The following is a 15,102-nucleotide window of genomic DNA, read 5'->3' on the forward strand; positions in this document are numbered from 1 at the left end:
AGCACCATGGCTTTGCTGGCTTTAATCTGCAAAAATGAGTTTACAACCTCGCCTGCTTTCAAATCGGGAGAATGTGGCATAGCCGCAAATTGGGATGATTTACCCATGTAAGTACATATGCTAAAGCACATGGAGCCCAGATTTTTCCACACATTTGGAGGATTATTTTAGGCGAAACACAGGTGCATACACCCACATCTTTAGACAAAAAAAAAATAGGGAAGCAATTGCTGAACTATAGATCAGCCTGAGCCTGGCAACTGTTCTTCCCCGTGGTACAGGGCGCTCCTGCCAGCAGTGGCTTAGCGCTCAGTGCTCCCTTCGGACCCAAAAGCACATCTATAAGTATCTACCTACTGATGTCTAAAACTGGAACAGAGTTCTGAATAAAATCGCAGCCTTCTCAAAGGCTGCACCAGCACAGCAGTAATGCTTTGCTCCTTGTTTGTGAGACGGGATGACCAGGCCTGCGGAGGACAGGCAGCTCCCGGCCTTCCACTCCAGCACAGGCTTGGCCAAGGGTTGGGACTGACAATGTTTGACTTGTAACCGAGCGTTACACTTGCTGGTCATGTTCAAAACAGTTCTTACAGGTCGTTAATGGGTAAGGGAGTTGTGAAAAGAACGTGATATTGCCGTTATTCATCGCCATCTGGGGGAAAACACCCTTGAAGGTGGCCAAATGCCATTCCACGTGCTCTGAAAGGAGTTTTATGTTTCCTTATCTGAAAACTGCTGTGATCTTCCCAGATTAATTAATACATGAAAAGCAAACAGCAGAAAATGCCTTTATGTTTCAGAAATGAGGTGGCAGGAAGGGAGTGCTTAGCAAGGAGCTGCACATCCCTCCCATCTGTAATGCCTTCCCGTCTGTCAGAAGATCCTCTCCCGTCAGATAGCAGCAAGACATTCCTGGGGGTGGAGTGAGAGTGAATTTATCTCAGGAGCGAGCAGGATTCTGCTTTGCTAAGCTAACCGGTTTGCTCAATTCAGGAATTTTCCATTCACCTCTATTATCCACCAGCATACGAATCGCAACAACTGTAATTAGGGCTACTTACCTTAATTAGTTAACAGTTTTCTGCAGCTCTCCTGTCCTTCTGCTGGCTCTCCTCTGTCATCCTGACTGCTTGGTTGAACCGCTTCTCCGCAAATTCCTGCTTTGGAGGAGGTATGCTTTCCAAAACCGTGTCGTGGAGGGGACTGTGTTCCTGTTCCTCAAGGAAGGCTGCATGGTCGACATGGTGTTACACAGAGCAGCGCTGTTTGCTTTAAAGAAGCATGAAGTTGCATTACGTGCTTTTTATTGTCTTTTGATAGATTATTCATCACTCGGGCGCTCAGAAGCCCTGGCTGAGGGGGAGGCTGTATTTCAATGCTGGCAGGAGCGTGCAGTGCGGCTGGAGGAGATGGCCCAGGGCGTCTCTCTGCGTGGCTTTTCCTTTCCGTCCCCCGGTGCCGCGCTGGGCCTGCGGGGACAGATTTGCTTCAGTCTGTTCAACTCGACAGATTTAGTTTAAGAGGCTCAATACTTATAATTTTGTGTGCTGATTCAGAGCACAGCACAGACCGTTAACACGGATGTAAAACACAGGTTTGTAGGGATTTGTGGGCAGCTCAGCTCCATTATCTTGGAATAACTACTGAAAAACTTCCTTTTTAAAGCAAAGGTATGCATTAGCCAAAGTCAAAAATCAGTTGTTAGGTCTTGCAATTGCTAGTTAGAACATGCCAAAATTACAAGCCCTTTGTTAAGAATAAATATCAGAATAATTATTTGGCCAATAATACAATAGTAGCATGTAGCTTTAGTGCGTTAAATCATCGAAACCGTTCTGTTTAAGATGAAAAAAAAAAAGGGAATATAGGTTCTGGTGCATAATTCCTTATAAAATAGAAATGCCTGTTGGCTAAATCAGGGGAGGGATCCGGGTAGCTGCAGCTGCGGAGTGCATCTGATAATTTGCATTCTCCACCTCCTGCCCTTATTGCAGAGTTAAATTGGTGTCTCATTAACACGGGGATGTTTGTTGTTACACCGCCCGCTCTCTCCCCTGTGCCCGCACGGCTGTTCCGATGTCACGTCAGCCCCTGTTGGCAGCCTGGGGAGCGGGAGGGGTTGTGGGAAGGGACTTTCTTCACCTCTTACAACAGGTGCCTTTGTCAGCACACCTCAGAGCAGCCCGGCAGCAGACACCGCAGCTTGGCCCTGCTCAAGTTTGCGACAAGGACAAATAATACCCACCCCGCAAGGCAGTGAAAGGCAAGAGGAAGCGGCCACTGAAAGCACTCGGGGAAACCTGAGCGGGATTTAGCACAGCAGGTATGGGGTTTGTATGGGCGACACGGAGAGCAATCTCGTGAGCTGGATATCGCTTCGGGATCGGAATCTAAAGGATCTCTGCCGTGGGAATTAACTGGAAAAAACTTGCAAACCTTTGAAGAAAAACTTTTAAAAATGCGCTATAGGTGCATTTTGAGGAAAAAATACCTTTCTTTGGCCTGCAAGGGTTAAGCATGATCAGAATCTGCTTTGGTCTCAAGGATTTAACCTCAAGTGCTGCATTTTTTGTTTGCCATAAGCCTATTAGAACTCTGTTTCCTAGCAATAACATGTAATTTCTCCCCCTATTTAAGAGGAAGAGATGTTGGGCTTTTAATCCTGTACGCTACAGCTGTTGCTCAAGTTTCCTATTGAAATGCAAATAGCAGCCGGTGCTATTTAGATACCTGTATAATCTTTGATAAAGATACTCCGGGAGCACAGGAAAAAGAGAAAAGCAAGGTGGGGCTGACCCTGTTTATTCTGGAAAGTGAGAGTGTAACCATATGCTACCAGCAACCTGAATTGGAAATTTCTACCAGATTTGCTGCATCCAGCACATACTCTTTTGGGAGCCAAATGCAGGGGCTGAAATGATCCGTGTTTCTTGAGCAGGTATGATTTTTCACCAGGAAGAAGAAAAGGCTTCCAAAGAAGATATCAATGTAGTGGAAGAGTTAAAGCAGAAGTGCTGATTTGCTTGGGAGTTTTACTTTGCCTGAGTCTCCTGAATGAAGTTTCTTTTGGGGATATTGTGTTTATTCTTCAAATCGCTTATTATTTTCTAGATTTTCATTTGTAGTTTTGAGAATATTGATTTTTAATTATTTTTCTGATTTTTTTTTTCCCTCGCGCTGTTTTTTTTCTGTGTCAGATGTTTTGATAAATTAATTGGAAAGTCAGGAGCAATTTGAAGGCAGCTACGCTGTTTAGGACTTATAGACAAGAAATCTATCTCTTCTTGGTTAAAAAAAAAAGCCAGTCCCAGATTCAGGTTTAACACCTTATTTCACTTGCGGAGGTGTGAGTTTATTCGAGGAAGAGCTCACAGTCTTCATTGCATTTTGCATGGCTCTTTTACCCTGTATTACAAATGGAAGCTGAAGGACTTTTTGGAGGGTTGTGATTTGATGGCATCATCTTCTTCCTAAAATCCAAGTGTCTACATGGCACGAAATGCATTTCGGATCTGTGTGAAGGTGGAAGTGAGTGGTGTTAAAGATTTGAAAGGAGAAATTTAGAAACTTGCAGAAAATTCCAAGGAATGTCTGAAAGAAATCATCATTACAGCAGTCTCTGAATTTACAAATAAGCCAGAAGAAGCAATTCATTGGAAAGTGAGACTCTGCTAAGAAGAATATCAGCTTTCATGGGAGAAAACTGGATATAAAGAATAAACAATTGCTCCAAAGTTTAAGAAGAACAGAAGTGATTCTGGTCCTGCTGTCAAGCGCTGATGGATCTTTTCTTGCTTAATTACTAATCTGGTTTGGCTACTGCTTTTTCATCTTCAGCCTAACACTGGAATTAAAACAGGTTCCCTGCCTTTCCCCAAACTTGAGCAAATGCCTTTTGCAAGCTGGGAGCGTGAGCAGGTGTTTCATATGTGCTTCCAACCATAATAAGAGGCACCGTGGAGAGGAAAACCCCCGCGGGAGCTGATTTGCTGGGTCATATTTTCTGCGGTGACACTCCTTCCTCGTTAGCTTCTTCAGGTGGGTGTGAGCAACGGCCAGGGGCCTGAGCCCAGGCTCACTGTGCGTTCTCAACCTGCTCTGGCCTCTCACACCAGCTTGCCGGCAAAATGATGGAAGAAATCTCCATAACGGTGGCTTACGATGCCCATGTTTTTAGCCAGCTGTACGATGAAGATTTTCTGGCCAACCTGGTGGCGGTCAGCAAACCCAAATCTGTGGTAGGTGTTGCTCTTGCTCCTTTGCCAGTAATTTTTTACAGTTATACTCTGTCCAGTAGTTAAGTTGTTCTGCTGAAAGCTGTTGATTATTTAGTTTCTCTTTTTATTACTTTTTCAGAAATTTGCTGTCATGAATCAACAAAATTAAAATAATTTATAAGAGATAAGACTGTTAAAATAATGAAGTTTAGAAGAAGGTGATTTGCTCGGTAGGATAACATTTAAAATAATGTTTTTGAAATAATATTGAAATAATTGAAATGATAATTAAGTGGGTAAGTGCCTGAACTTATCTAACAGAAGAATCAGCACTAAATGATGTACACACTTGGTGTCTTAGCGTGTCAGTTAAAAGGTCAGGCCAGATGCCCAGCGTTCACTGAGGATCTGGGGTGTAGGTCACGGTCAGCACTAAATCTGAGAGAATCTGTCCTTTGCTTTGGAATGGCAATTTAACACTTTTGTTTCTTCTGAAATCAGCATAAATGTCCATAAAAACCTTTTAGTTAGATTACTGGTTCATTTTTTTCATAAATAGCGTATATCTTTATGTGGGTGACATGTATAGCGTGGTCCTCTTCCTTCCCTTGTGGAGCCCGAGCACTTGCAGGGAGCTGCACCCAAGTCAGTAGTTTAGGCTCAGTTTGGTGTGAGCCGGTCCACATAGAAGCAGTCCAAAGAAGTCTTTGAAAATGCATGTGCAGGTGTTGAGCTCAGCTTGAAAGCAGAGGCAGTTAAAATTTCAGTCTAAATACAAATCAGGTGAATTATGTAGCAACCCAATTAAGCATTTGTGTTTGCAGATTTTGGTCTGTGCATGTGTTTGTATCCAGGTAGGTCACTAGGCTGTGACAAAGGGAGGTGTTCTTAGATGAGGTAACAGAACATTTCATGGATGGCTTGCCCTATAATTTATATCTGTGAAGTGCTGCTTGGCGATGAGCTCTTCAGTTTTGTGTAGCTTTGTAGCAGAAGTAACAGGCTTTGTGTTGTGTACCTCTAGATTCCTCCGGATCAGCTGTGAGGGACTGGAGGAGAAGTAACTGGTGTCAAGAGCACCATGTTACAGCTCCAACTGACTTGGGCCACTTTGAAAATAAGATGAAATAACATAAAAAAAATTTTTATGAGGTAGTTACTTAGCTCCTATTAAACAGAGATACTTAAGTGGAACAACCATGGGAGGAAGAGCATCATCATTACTATTATTTATAATGTCTGAATGACTGACTTTACTGTAATATGTGTTCTTATCAACTCTTTTTTTTTTCCTGAATTAAAGAGTATTAACATGTTTCAGTACATTACGTACTAGTAGATAAGAAAGGTGGTTTTTGCAGGGTTTACATAGGAAATGCTTAACTACTCCTTTAAATGGTTTTGAGGTGTACTAACTAAGCAAATAATGGTGCAAACAACCTGAGTACGTTTAAGATGAAGCTCAACAGGATTGTGATGGGATTAGATGGTGCGTGGGAGCCTGCGCTAGTACCTGATGACTCAGGAAGTTTCTTTTCAGTTCTCTGTTGCTGTGTTTGATCGTGGGACAAGCGGCCGATTGGGATAAGTTGAGGCAAATCCTATTGACTCTGTCCTGGTCATTTTACCAGGCTGTACAACGGCATGTACTGCATGTAAAGTAAGATTCTGCAGAGAGAATTTGCAGAGTTCATTCTGAGGGTTCATGTTAATAGGACAGGGATTTCTGCAATCCAGGATTCATCTGTTTGTTTACAAAATCCACGTTTCATTCATTGTTAAAGGTTTTTCTAGTATGCTGCTCTAGTTGCAGGGAAATGTTTAAAAGTTCTTTAAAGGTTTTCAACTTGTTCCACAGTTTGGATACCAGGATGGCTTTGTTGTAGTTCCAGAAATCTTGAATTAGTAATTCTTTATAGTTCATTTGGGTTGTGCAATAGGTCGGGACGCACAGGAATCTCTCTTGCAGAGAGCTACTGGTTATGACGTGCAGTGGCAAAGGGTTAAAACTGAAACCAAACCAGACCCAGACAAGCCCTGTCGTGGGTTGTTTGTGCTTCAGGCCAGTCCTGCAGCACCTGCTGACAAGTCCAGTGCCACACAGGTAATGACCTTCATGAGGAAAATCAGAATTATCTGCTGTTGGCCGGGTCCCATCAACGCTAGTTGTATTTTTCAATAGAAAATGTGATTTTTTTTCAGCGGAAAGGGTAGCAGTGTTTTTGTACTGTTGCTTTGATGCACATAAACACTAGACAATTAAACAGGATTTAGATGATCTGAGATAAGGTGTTGTTAAATACGCTACAAAGCAACACTATGATAGCAATCCTCCAACATATATTTTAATAAAATTAGTCATATTGCAGTGTGACCATGACACACGGTTGTTTTGCTGTGTGGTCTTGCTTTCAAGATTTCAAGTTACTCTGGAACTACTTTGCACAGCCCTTCTGCTGTGGAGTTTGTGCAGGAGCTGAGTGGCTTTGCTCTAGCGAATTGCAGTTCTCAGCTTATCTGCAGAAAACTTGGACTCAAGGGTTTATAAAAATTGTACAGTAAGTGGTATAATCCTCTTAATCCAGAGCTGAAAAACATTCTTCTGGAAAGTTTCATTGTACTTCCATTTGCCTGCCTGCCTTGTTGCGTGTAGCTCTCCGTTCAGGGGAATTATCAGCCGTTTCAGAGACGCAATGTGTGGTCACGCACCAGCAGACTCTGCCATTACGATTTCCAGGCTCTCAGTTTCCCATCGAAGCCAAACTGAGGAGGTTCAGAGCGGATGGGTGAACTGCGAAGGGGGTGAGAATCTGGGTGGCCCTGCAGGAGCACAGGGTGTGCTGATGAGGGGCTGAAGTCTAATGGGCAGCTGGCCAGACATTGGGTTTGGGGTTGATAGTGGGGCTGGCGCTGTTTGGCATCTTCACGCCTGGACACCGGGGGCAGGAGCAGTGGTGTTTCGTCGAGTAAGCTGCTTCCAAGAATTCAAATACATGCGAGAAATGTTCTGGTCCTTCTTGTTCTTTACTGCTCTTTCTACCGACGCATCTTCTGCAAATTTTATTACTGGGACTGTGTTTTTCACTTCCAGGCCACCGATATAATGCTTGGTAAGGCTGGATCCTGTATGATTCCCAGAAGACACCTTTTAGGATGTCATTAACCCAAAATGAAAAACGTCATTGAATAATGATGTTCTTTGACAATGGCTTTTTGACCCATTTCCTAAGCATTTTAATTCATGCTTAATGGCTATTATGGCTATTGGATACTCCTCTTGGTTGGTTTTGTTTGTTTTTTAGAATAAATCTATCATGTGGTAGTGAATCCAGTGCTAGAGAAGACTGTTATAACTGTAAAGTTACTTCTATCAATCAAAGCTGTAGATAAAGAATAAAATGGGACCTACAGTTTATAAAATCCCACTGGTGTGGAACCAGTTACATTCCTGCCTTAGTTGTCAGCTGGATCCTTATCAGCTCTGCAGAGCGTGTATGTGGGTTTCTGAGTTTCAGGTGATGAACCAAAGTCATCCAGACGGTTTGACTTGTGGTTCTTAAATGCTGGTAATACAGAATTTTCTTCTGATCTAAGTGAATCTCCACTGCGTTCAAGGATTTACTGACAATGAACATCGGTGACGGGAGATCTCATCCGCTAGTTCTGTCAGCACTTCTGCTCTGCTTAAAAACCTGCACCCTGGTTTGCAACAGAGCCGAGCTGTTTTCTGGACAGTTCTGACTCCTCTAAATTGTAATTATTTTTGAGCTTTAATTATTAATGCATGTGAACAATGCTTAGGAGTCCTCTTGCCTTCAATACGCTCTAGAGTCAACGCCAGTCTAACGAAACTCAAGAAGGAACTTAAACTTTTTTCTTCTGCATTTAGTTTTAGTTATTGTTTCATTTGTCCCTAATTAATTACCTGCATTATTTTCTCTTCATGTTTGAAAGCATTTCTTCTTGCTGCCCTTTTATTGTCTTTGGATCAAGAGGAAATTATTTAAGCAGTGTGTCAAACAGCCCTTTTATAAATAAGAACAGAATCTTTGTGATTAAAGCATGGATATTGGAGTATTTTGAAGCTTCCTCATTTTCTTCTGAAAAAGAATTCCTGGAAAATTGATATAAGTTTTTCTGGGCACTTGAGAAATTGCTTCTGTCTCTGTCATTACAAGCCCGTTTGGGAGAAGAAATTTGAAATAAGTTTCTGGACGTTTTTGGTTCATTAGGTCTGTAAATGTAATGACCTTGAACTTGTTTGGTATCAGCATTGAACCTTTGCAATTAAAGAAGAGCAGGTAACGAGTTACTTTGTAAGGCCATATTTCAACATTTAAATACAGAAATGGTTAAATAAGAATAATTTAACTAATTTCTCTCGCCACAGGTGAGGCAGGTCAGGTAAGATTGATACATAAGCCACTTCTAATCTGTTAGATACCATAATTGTCATATTGAGATGAGAAAGTGGGTCAAATGAAAGATTTGAAGCTCCTGAATTCTAACCTTCAGCCTCCTTACCTCACTAATTGTAGGTTGTCATTATATAAGATACATCACACCTTAGTAAAGCTGTGTACAAACCCGAAAGCTTTGTGTGTAGTCATAGCAAATGGAAAGTACACACATTTCTCAGTGTTCTGTCGGTGTCTGCATGATCAGTGTGTTCATTGACTTTGAAAGGAGTGTTAAAACTAGATGAAAAGGCGGTTAATCTCTTAATGGAAGCCTGATTTCTTAATTACTAGAAGGTGGAATAGAAAGTTTGTGTAGGTGAATGTGGTAGTTAAAAATATTGTCTTCCTTGTCTACAACAATTTTCATTCTTTTTGAACCCAGTTCTCTGAATAATTTGGCATAAATTCACTGCCAAAGTTGGAAAACATATTTCAGTGGGTTTTATCCTGTTCAGTTTGCGCTTTCATGCACCATTCAATATGCACATTTATTCTTTATTGCTTCCTTCTAGCTGTGTCAACATGAACTTCGGAAAAAAAGAACATTGTTTTAAAGCTGTAGGCGTGGTTTTTGTGCTAAGAAAAATCCAGATGGTTTGATTTCAAGGTAGCATCTCAGCTACGCCAACACGAAGTTCAGCGTATATACAAACATTGTAGTTTTGCTACAAGGTGGAGTCACCTGAGCAATCCCAAGTTAACACGCCATGGCATTTGTTTGTCCTTTACCTTGGCGATCACAGGAGCGAAGTGTGTAGAGAAGCAGCAGCAAGCAGAGATTGTCCAGATTCAGGTTGAACGGCTGTAGCAGGTCGGACAACACTGAATTCTGGTATCCCGAAACTGAGGGTCTCCTTTTTGTGTCAAGAGGGACAGTACAGAGAGCTCAGGTAGATTATTAGGCTTGCCTCTTCTTTGCGGCTGTTGGTACTGGGGGATGAAAAACAACGGGAAGTAGATGTTGCTGCTAATAGTAACTGGCTTCCTTTTGTGCAAAAAGTGTGTGTCTTCCCTCTGTAGGAGCCCTCTCTTCTGTAGAGCTCTCTCTTCAGCAGCAGCTTGGCTTTCCAGCTGAAGTTGGCAGCACGGCCACATTTCATCCTCCACCCCCAGCTCCTCCTGCCTGATGAAACTTCTTGCTTTTCTCAGTGCTTAAGATGCTCTTGGGATTTTGCCTGCTAGATGATAAAGTAGTCGGTCTCGAGTTCCTTGGTGACTGACATGATGGATGAGCGCAGGTCTCCACACAGGCGAAGCAGCAAACTCAGATTGTAGCGCTGGGGCAGTGGTGTGGAACTGGAGTTGGGGCAGTGAAATGGCAGGTTTAAAAACCAACAACCGGCCTCGTACATGCAGGTTTGTGAAGCGGTGCACCTGCTTTGTGTCTCTCGGGGCTGCCGTGCAGTGCTGCCGAGCGTTCCCACCCCGGGCTGCTCTCAGACGCTGCTCACGCTGCATCAACAGCTCCCGGTGCCTCTCACCTCTGCTGTCCTGGCCTCCGCCAGCTCCGTGCCAAGGCCTCTGCAGGTACCACCAGTGCTGAGAGGCGCAAATGTGGCCAAACCTGCAGCCTCGTTAAAGGCACGGAGGAAACCTTCTGGGCAGATGAAGGATTACAGAGATAACGGAGCAGCGCAAGGATTAGTTATTGCAGCAAAATGCTTCAGTGAGCGCTTCTGATACCTTGGGAGTTGGACGCTGTCCCATGTGTATTTTCAAAGGGCTCATCATTTTGTGTGTGGTTTTAAAGAATTGGTTTTTTATTTTAGGGTTTTAGCAGTAGTGTTTATGGAGCTGGACAAGCAGAAAAAGGACAAGGCTTTTGAGAAGATGTGCTAAAAGTTGTGTTAGTTGCTGAAATACACATAAAAGTATTTGACATAACAGAAGCCCTGAATGGTTTAGCTTTAGTATAGAAAAGGTATATTTTTTTCTGCTACTGGAGTAGTGCTCTTAGTAATTGCTGTTAGTAACTTGTGGGTTTGAAATATTTGTAAAATTAAGCAAAGGTGTTTTAGCAGCAAGGACCTCACTACACATCAGAGAAGCGTGATTATGATTTTAAACAGACTTGCCAATTTAGAGTGTGACAGCATTACAGTTTTTGATACTGCAACAAAGAATTGCAAACAATAACACATAGAATGTGTATTCCAAGAACACTGCGAGGTTCTTTACTGCTGGACGTGGCTCACGGGGTGTACCGCTCAGAGTTGTGATCTGGCACCGATGCTCCAGCTCAGGAAGGAGAATATTTTGTTCATCTTACGCTGGGCACAGAGTGTGACAGGGGACAAGTCGTGGCTTGGTGTCTCAGCAGGCTCAGGACAGGCAGCCGGTTTCCCCAGGCTCGTGGCAGCTTTCAGAAGATGCATTGAGCTTAGGGGTTGTCAGCTGAAAGCTGTGGGCTGTGTGGACTAAATATGTTTGATGAGACAGGTTTTACAGCCATGATAAGACGATATTTTGAACCTGGTTACTGACCATTTGGTAGCCTTGTGTTGGCAATTTTCGATAAGTGCAATAGGGAGATAGGTCTGTGTTCCTTTCAGCATCCTCTCAGGAAGGTTGGAAAGCGAACACTAGCACCACTTAGCCACCTTCTGTAGCTGGGAACAGGGTGTTCCTTTGCTGAGTGATGCAAGAAAATCACTGGGGGCTTTTTCCTGAATTTCCAGTTCTCTTGTCCTGGGGATGGTGGTGAAGACTTTGCTTGTCGTCCTGTTCACACTCTACTGCTGTGATGTGCCAGGAAATACAACCAAAGCTCTAAAATGGTTGTGGGCAGGTGAAAATCAGAATGAGTGATGTACCTTAAAACGGGGAGAGCGGAGGGTCTGATTTTGTGTAGTCACTGAGGATACGTACAAAGCCTTTAGCACCAAATGCTGTATACTGAAAGGTGTATGTATGCAAGACACACAAAATCACTTGGAACTGCTAGGTTATGAGGTATAAAGCAAAGAATAAATTTTGTGTTGGAAAAACTGCTGTTGTTTGTAATAACTGTGAGCAGGGCCCTGTCTAAGATCCTAGTCTGTGTCTGCAGGATATATACAGTTTCATTTAGCCCATATAGTCTTTTGTAGCAGAGATCTCACTGTTCAGGCATTCTTTAAGTTATGCCAGATAATGAAAATGACCTGTATACCAATATTTTCCATCTAGAATGTTTCAAATATTTGTATCCTCAACCACAGTATTCCTGTTGACCAGAGCCAATTTAAATGCAAAATGGGTGCTTGCTGCCAAAGTGGATATAGCTGTTTCCTTTCACTGTGTGTGTCTCGATGCTAAAGCCCTTATCTGTACGCCAGAGGAAGCGCTTTTTGTCTGGGTGAGCTGCTAGACATCAGCTGCAAGTATATAAAGAATATAATGGCAAGTGCCATTTCCAGGCACTGCTTTTAAGCCACTCAGGGTGTCTCTTTTTTGCTAAAACAAATAGAGTTGAAGTGGATAATAAGCCCTCCATATCTCGAAGTGAAAATGAATTTTTGAATGCTGACAAGAGGTGTTTTGAAGAATCTCTGCTGCAAGGCAGAACATCCTTTCCTTGAGCCGTTTTATTTCTAGATGCAGGTTCCCCTGCAGTCAACACATGTGCCTCTCAAACACAAGCGCTGTGGTGAGAGCACAAGTACATGCCGGTGTTTAGAGCTACAGTCCAGGGAATCTGCATTTCCTTCTCTTTCCCCGTGTTGCTGCTGGATTGCTGGACAATGAGGCTCATTGAACACGTTTTTAACATATTAACTGTGTTGCTCACTGAGCCTCACTAAGCAGATCTTTAAACAGCAGGGCTATGGAAGAATAATGTGTTATGCCAGGTTCAGCAGGTTTCAATGAATGGAAATACATTATAGAGATAAAAAATCTGACTAGAGGATCTGGTGTTGGAAATCAGCCAGAGTCACTGGCTGTGCCCGCTGCCATTTTGAATCACAGTAACTTGTGCAGGTACTCTGTAAATTTTGCACCCTGCCTTTCCCTTCTTCTTATAAATACCTGTGGGTGTCTCAGTTGCAATTGAGATATTTGGATAATGGACTGATGTGGAAGAATTAAATAAAAATAAAAATTCACAGCAAAGCTAGTTTCCTTTGCCTCCAGCCAGCTTTCAAATTGAATTGGTGTTATCCTGAAAACTCTCTTCAGGAGATCTTACACCGACAGAGCTGGCAACGAGGCGACTTGCGGAAGGAAGAAAACTCTCCCGTGCAAGAAAGGGGTACTTAGGTGTGCTGCTGTGGAGCAAGATGCTTTGTCAATATAAAAGGAGCATTTCTGTAAGTTCTTTTTTCCAGCTAGGAGGTGGAGAGCGATGCTGTTCTGCAGCAGGCATTCAGACAGGCACGCAGTAAGCAGACCATCTTTCCAACACAGTGTAGGTTTCCAAGGCATCTCAGGGATATCTCTTCCTGCCAGTGGAGATGATAAAAGAGCATCTGTCATTCAGGGCTTTTATTGTGCTGCGTGCAACAGCCCAGCTCGAGCAGAATAACGGCACCGCGGACCCACATGCAGCCCCAGCACTGCAGGTTCGGTGCTGCGGGCTTGCCCAGCGAATCAGATCATGGCCCAGAAGCTGCTTCACAAAAACATTTTGATCATGTTGCCCCAAAACCAGGGGTTAGGTGATGTTTAATGGGATTTGTGCTGTGTTTTAGAGCGGGGGTGCCCGGGTCCTGGATACGATGCTGTACTTAGGTGAAATGCTGATGAGGACTGTTCCACTTGATTTCAAACCTGCAGTGAAACAGCTTGTTATCAGCGAGCCCTTCACTGCACAGTGACAAAAGGAGAAATGGAAATTTCTTCAAGCTGTATTACAGCTTGTGAATTTTCTTTAGGTAGCAGCTGATTTTAATCCCTACATTTTTTTCTGCAAATGAATGCTGCAGATTTTCTTCTTCACAGACTACCCAGTGCAAATAGAGTTTTGTAAGAAATTATTATTTGCTCTTCTTCCCTTCAGATTTCCTGCTTGTGGCCAATATCTCTTTGGAGATACAGTTGTTCAGATTGTATTGCATAGTATCTAAATATGACATCCCACTTGCCCCTTTTAAAGTCTTGTCCAAGAGACGAGTCTGTTGTATCAACGTTTACCGTGAGTTTGGTTCTTTCTTTTCCATCATGCATCCTTCCAAAAGCAAAACAAATTTCTTATCTACTTCTGAACATTACTGCCAGTGACAGCTGTTGCAGAATATACTCCTTCATGCCTTTTGGCAAACACGTTTTAAGAAAAGGATGATACAGTTATGCATAGCAGTGACTGCAAGGACCAGGAGAGCACTGAGTCAGTTTCTTCATATGTTTTTGTTACATTAAAGATTTATTTTGGCCTAATAAAGTGTTTAAATAGAGCTATATTATCCTTCCTTGAACCTGATTTAGTTGTCTTTTAAATATGAAGTATTAATGAGAACAAATTGATACAACTTTGAGCATGAACTAAGACGATGCGTGTGATCTGAAATCTGTTGTCGCTCACCTGCTGCCTGAGGCTCTGTTTAAAGCTTATAGTCCTTATGCGACACACTTCGGAGAACCAAGTGTTATTTTGAAATTAACTTGCTTTTAATATTGTTTTAAATCATAATGTGAAGAAAATCAAGTACCCACGCGTAACGCGGGTATCCTCAATAGTGGCACACGTATTAACAGCAGTGATTTGTGTTGGTGCTTCTGGTTGCATGCGGGGGCTGAGCCAGGACTGAGTGAGCTCAGCCTGAGCACAGGCTGGTCCCATCACCTTTAAACCAGGTTCCCAGGCGTCGTATGTGCTTAGAGATGGTCCTGGTTTGCAGCAGCAGGAAGAGTCTGGGCTTGTCCTGGGGATCGCAGCCCGAGATGTGGGTGACGGATGGATGGAGGGGGAGCTGGGCTGCAGGCAGGGACACACGGTGTAACCTTGTCTGCGGAGGGGTGCGCGTCCCTTGCCTCAGTCTTCAGGTATCAAGCAAATCCATCACCAGTGAAACAGCAAATTAAGTCATCTGCTTCAAAGGATGGGAAAGAAAAACATTGCATGGTTGGTTAATTGGCACTTTTTTTTTTTCCCCTTCTACATTGAGGTGAGAACTAGAGAGGAATAAATATTCAGAGTGCAGAGATCACAGCATTTAGTGTGATGGGACAGTGTATTTTTGGCGTGTTTATGCAGTGCTGGATAGAGAAAAGAAGTGGCGCTCTGGGAAAGACACTGGTCAGTCTGGTGTTGCGGTGGTGCTGGAAATCAGAAATCGGGTAATAGGATTTTTCTGTCTGGATCAGCCTCTGGCTGTCTGCAATATGTTCAGGAAATCACTTTGTGTTTCCATTTCCTTGGCTGTCAAATGAACATAATGATAACTACATCCTCTGAGTGCCTCATTACAACAAAAAAACATTTTGGAGGAAGGAGTGGTAGATACGTG

General features: G+C 43.0%; 1 protein-coding gene across 5 annotated transcripts in view; it reads left to right on the forward strand.

The window, feature by feature from the left end:
• RABGAP1L (RAB GTPase activating protein 1 like) overlaps positions 1 to 15,102 on the forward strand; it is a gene marked incomplete at its 5' end in the record, with an annotated part of 227,171 nt that overhangs the window by 194,550 nt on the left and 17,519 nt on the right. Inside the window, one exon of one of the 5 annotated variants that reach the window (XM_082054687.1) lies at positions 4,128 to 4,238. The exons of the other annotated variants lie outside the window; for them this stretch is intronic. Coding sequence (XP_081910813.1) covers positions 4,128 to 4,238 — 111 coding nt within the window. Of the gene's footprint in view, positions 1 to 4,127; positions 4,239 to 15,102 lie in introns of those variants that run through there. 5 annotated transcript variants of the gene reach the window in all.

The sequence above is a fragment of the Streptopelia decaocto genome, assembly GCF_964273445.1.
Source record: "Streptopelia decaocto genome assembly, chromosome: 5".
Taxonomy (NCBI): domain Eukaryota; kingdom Metazoa; phylum Chordata; class Aves; order Columbiformes; family Columbidae; genus Streptopelia; species Streptopelia decaocto.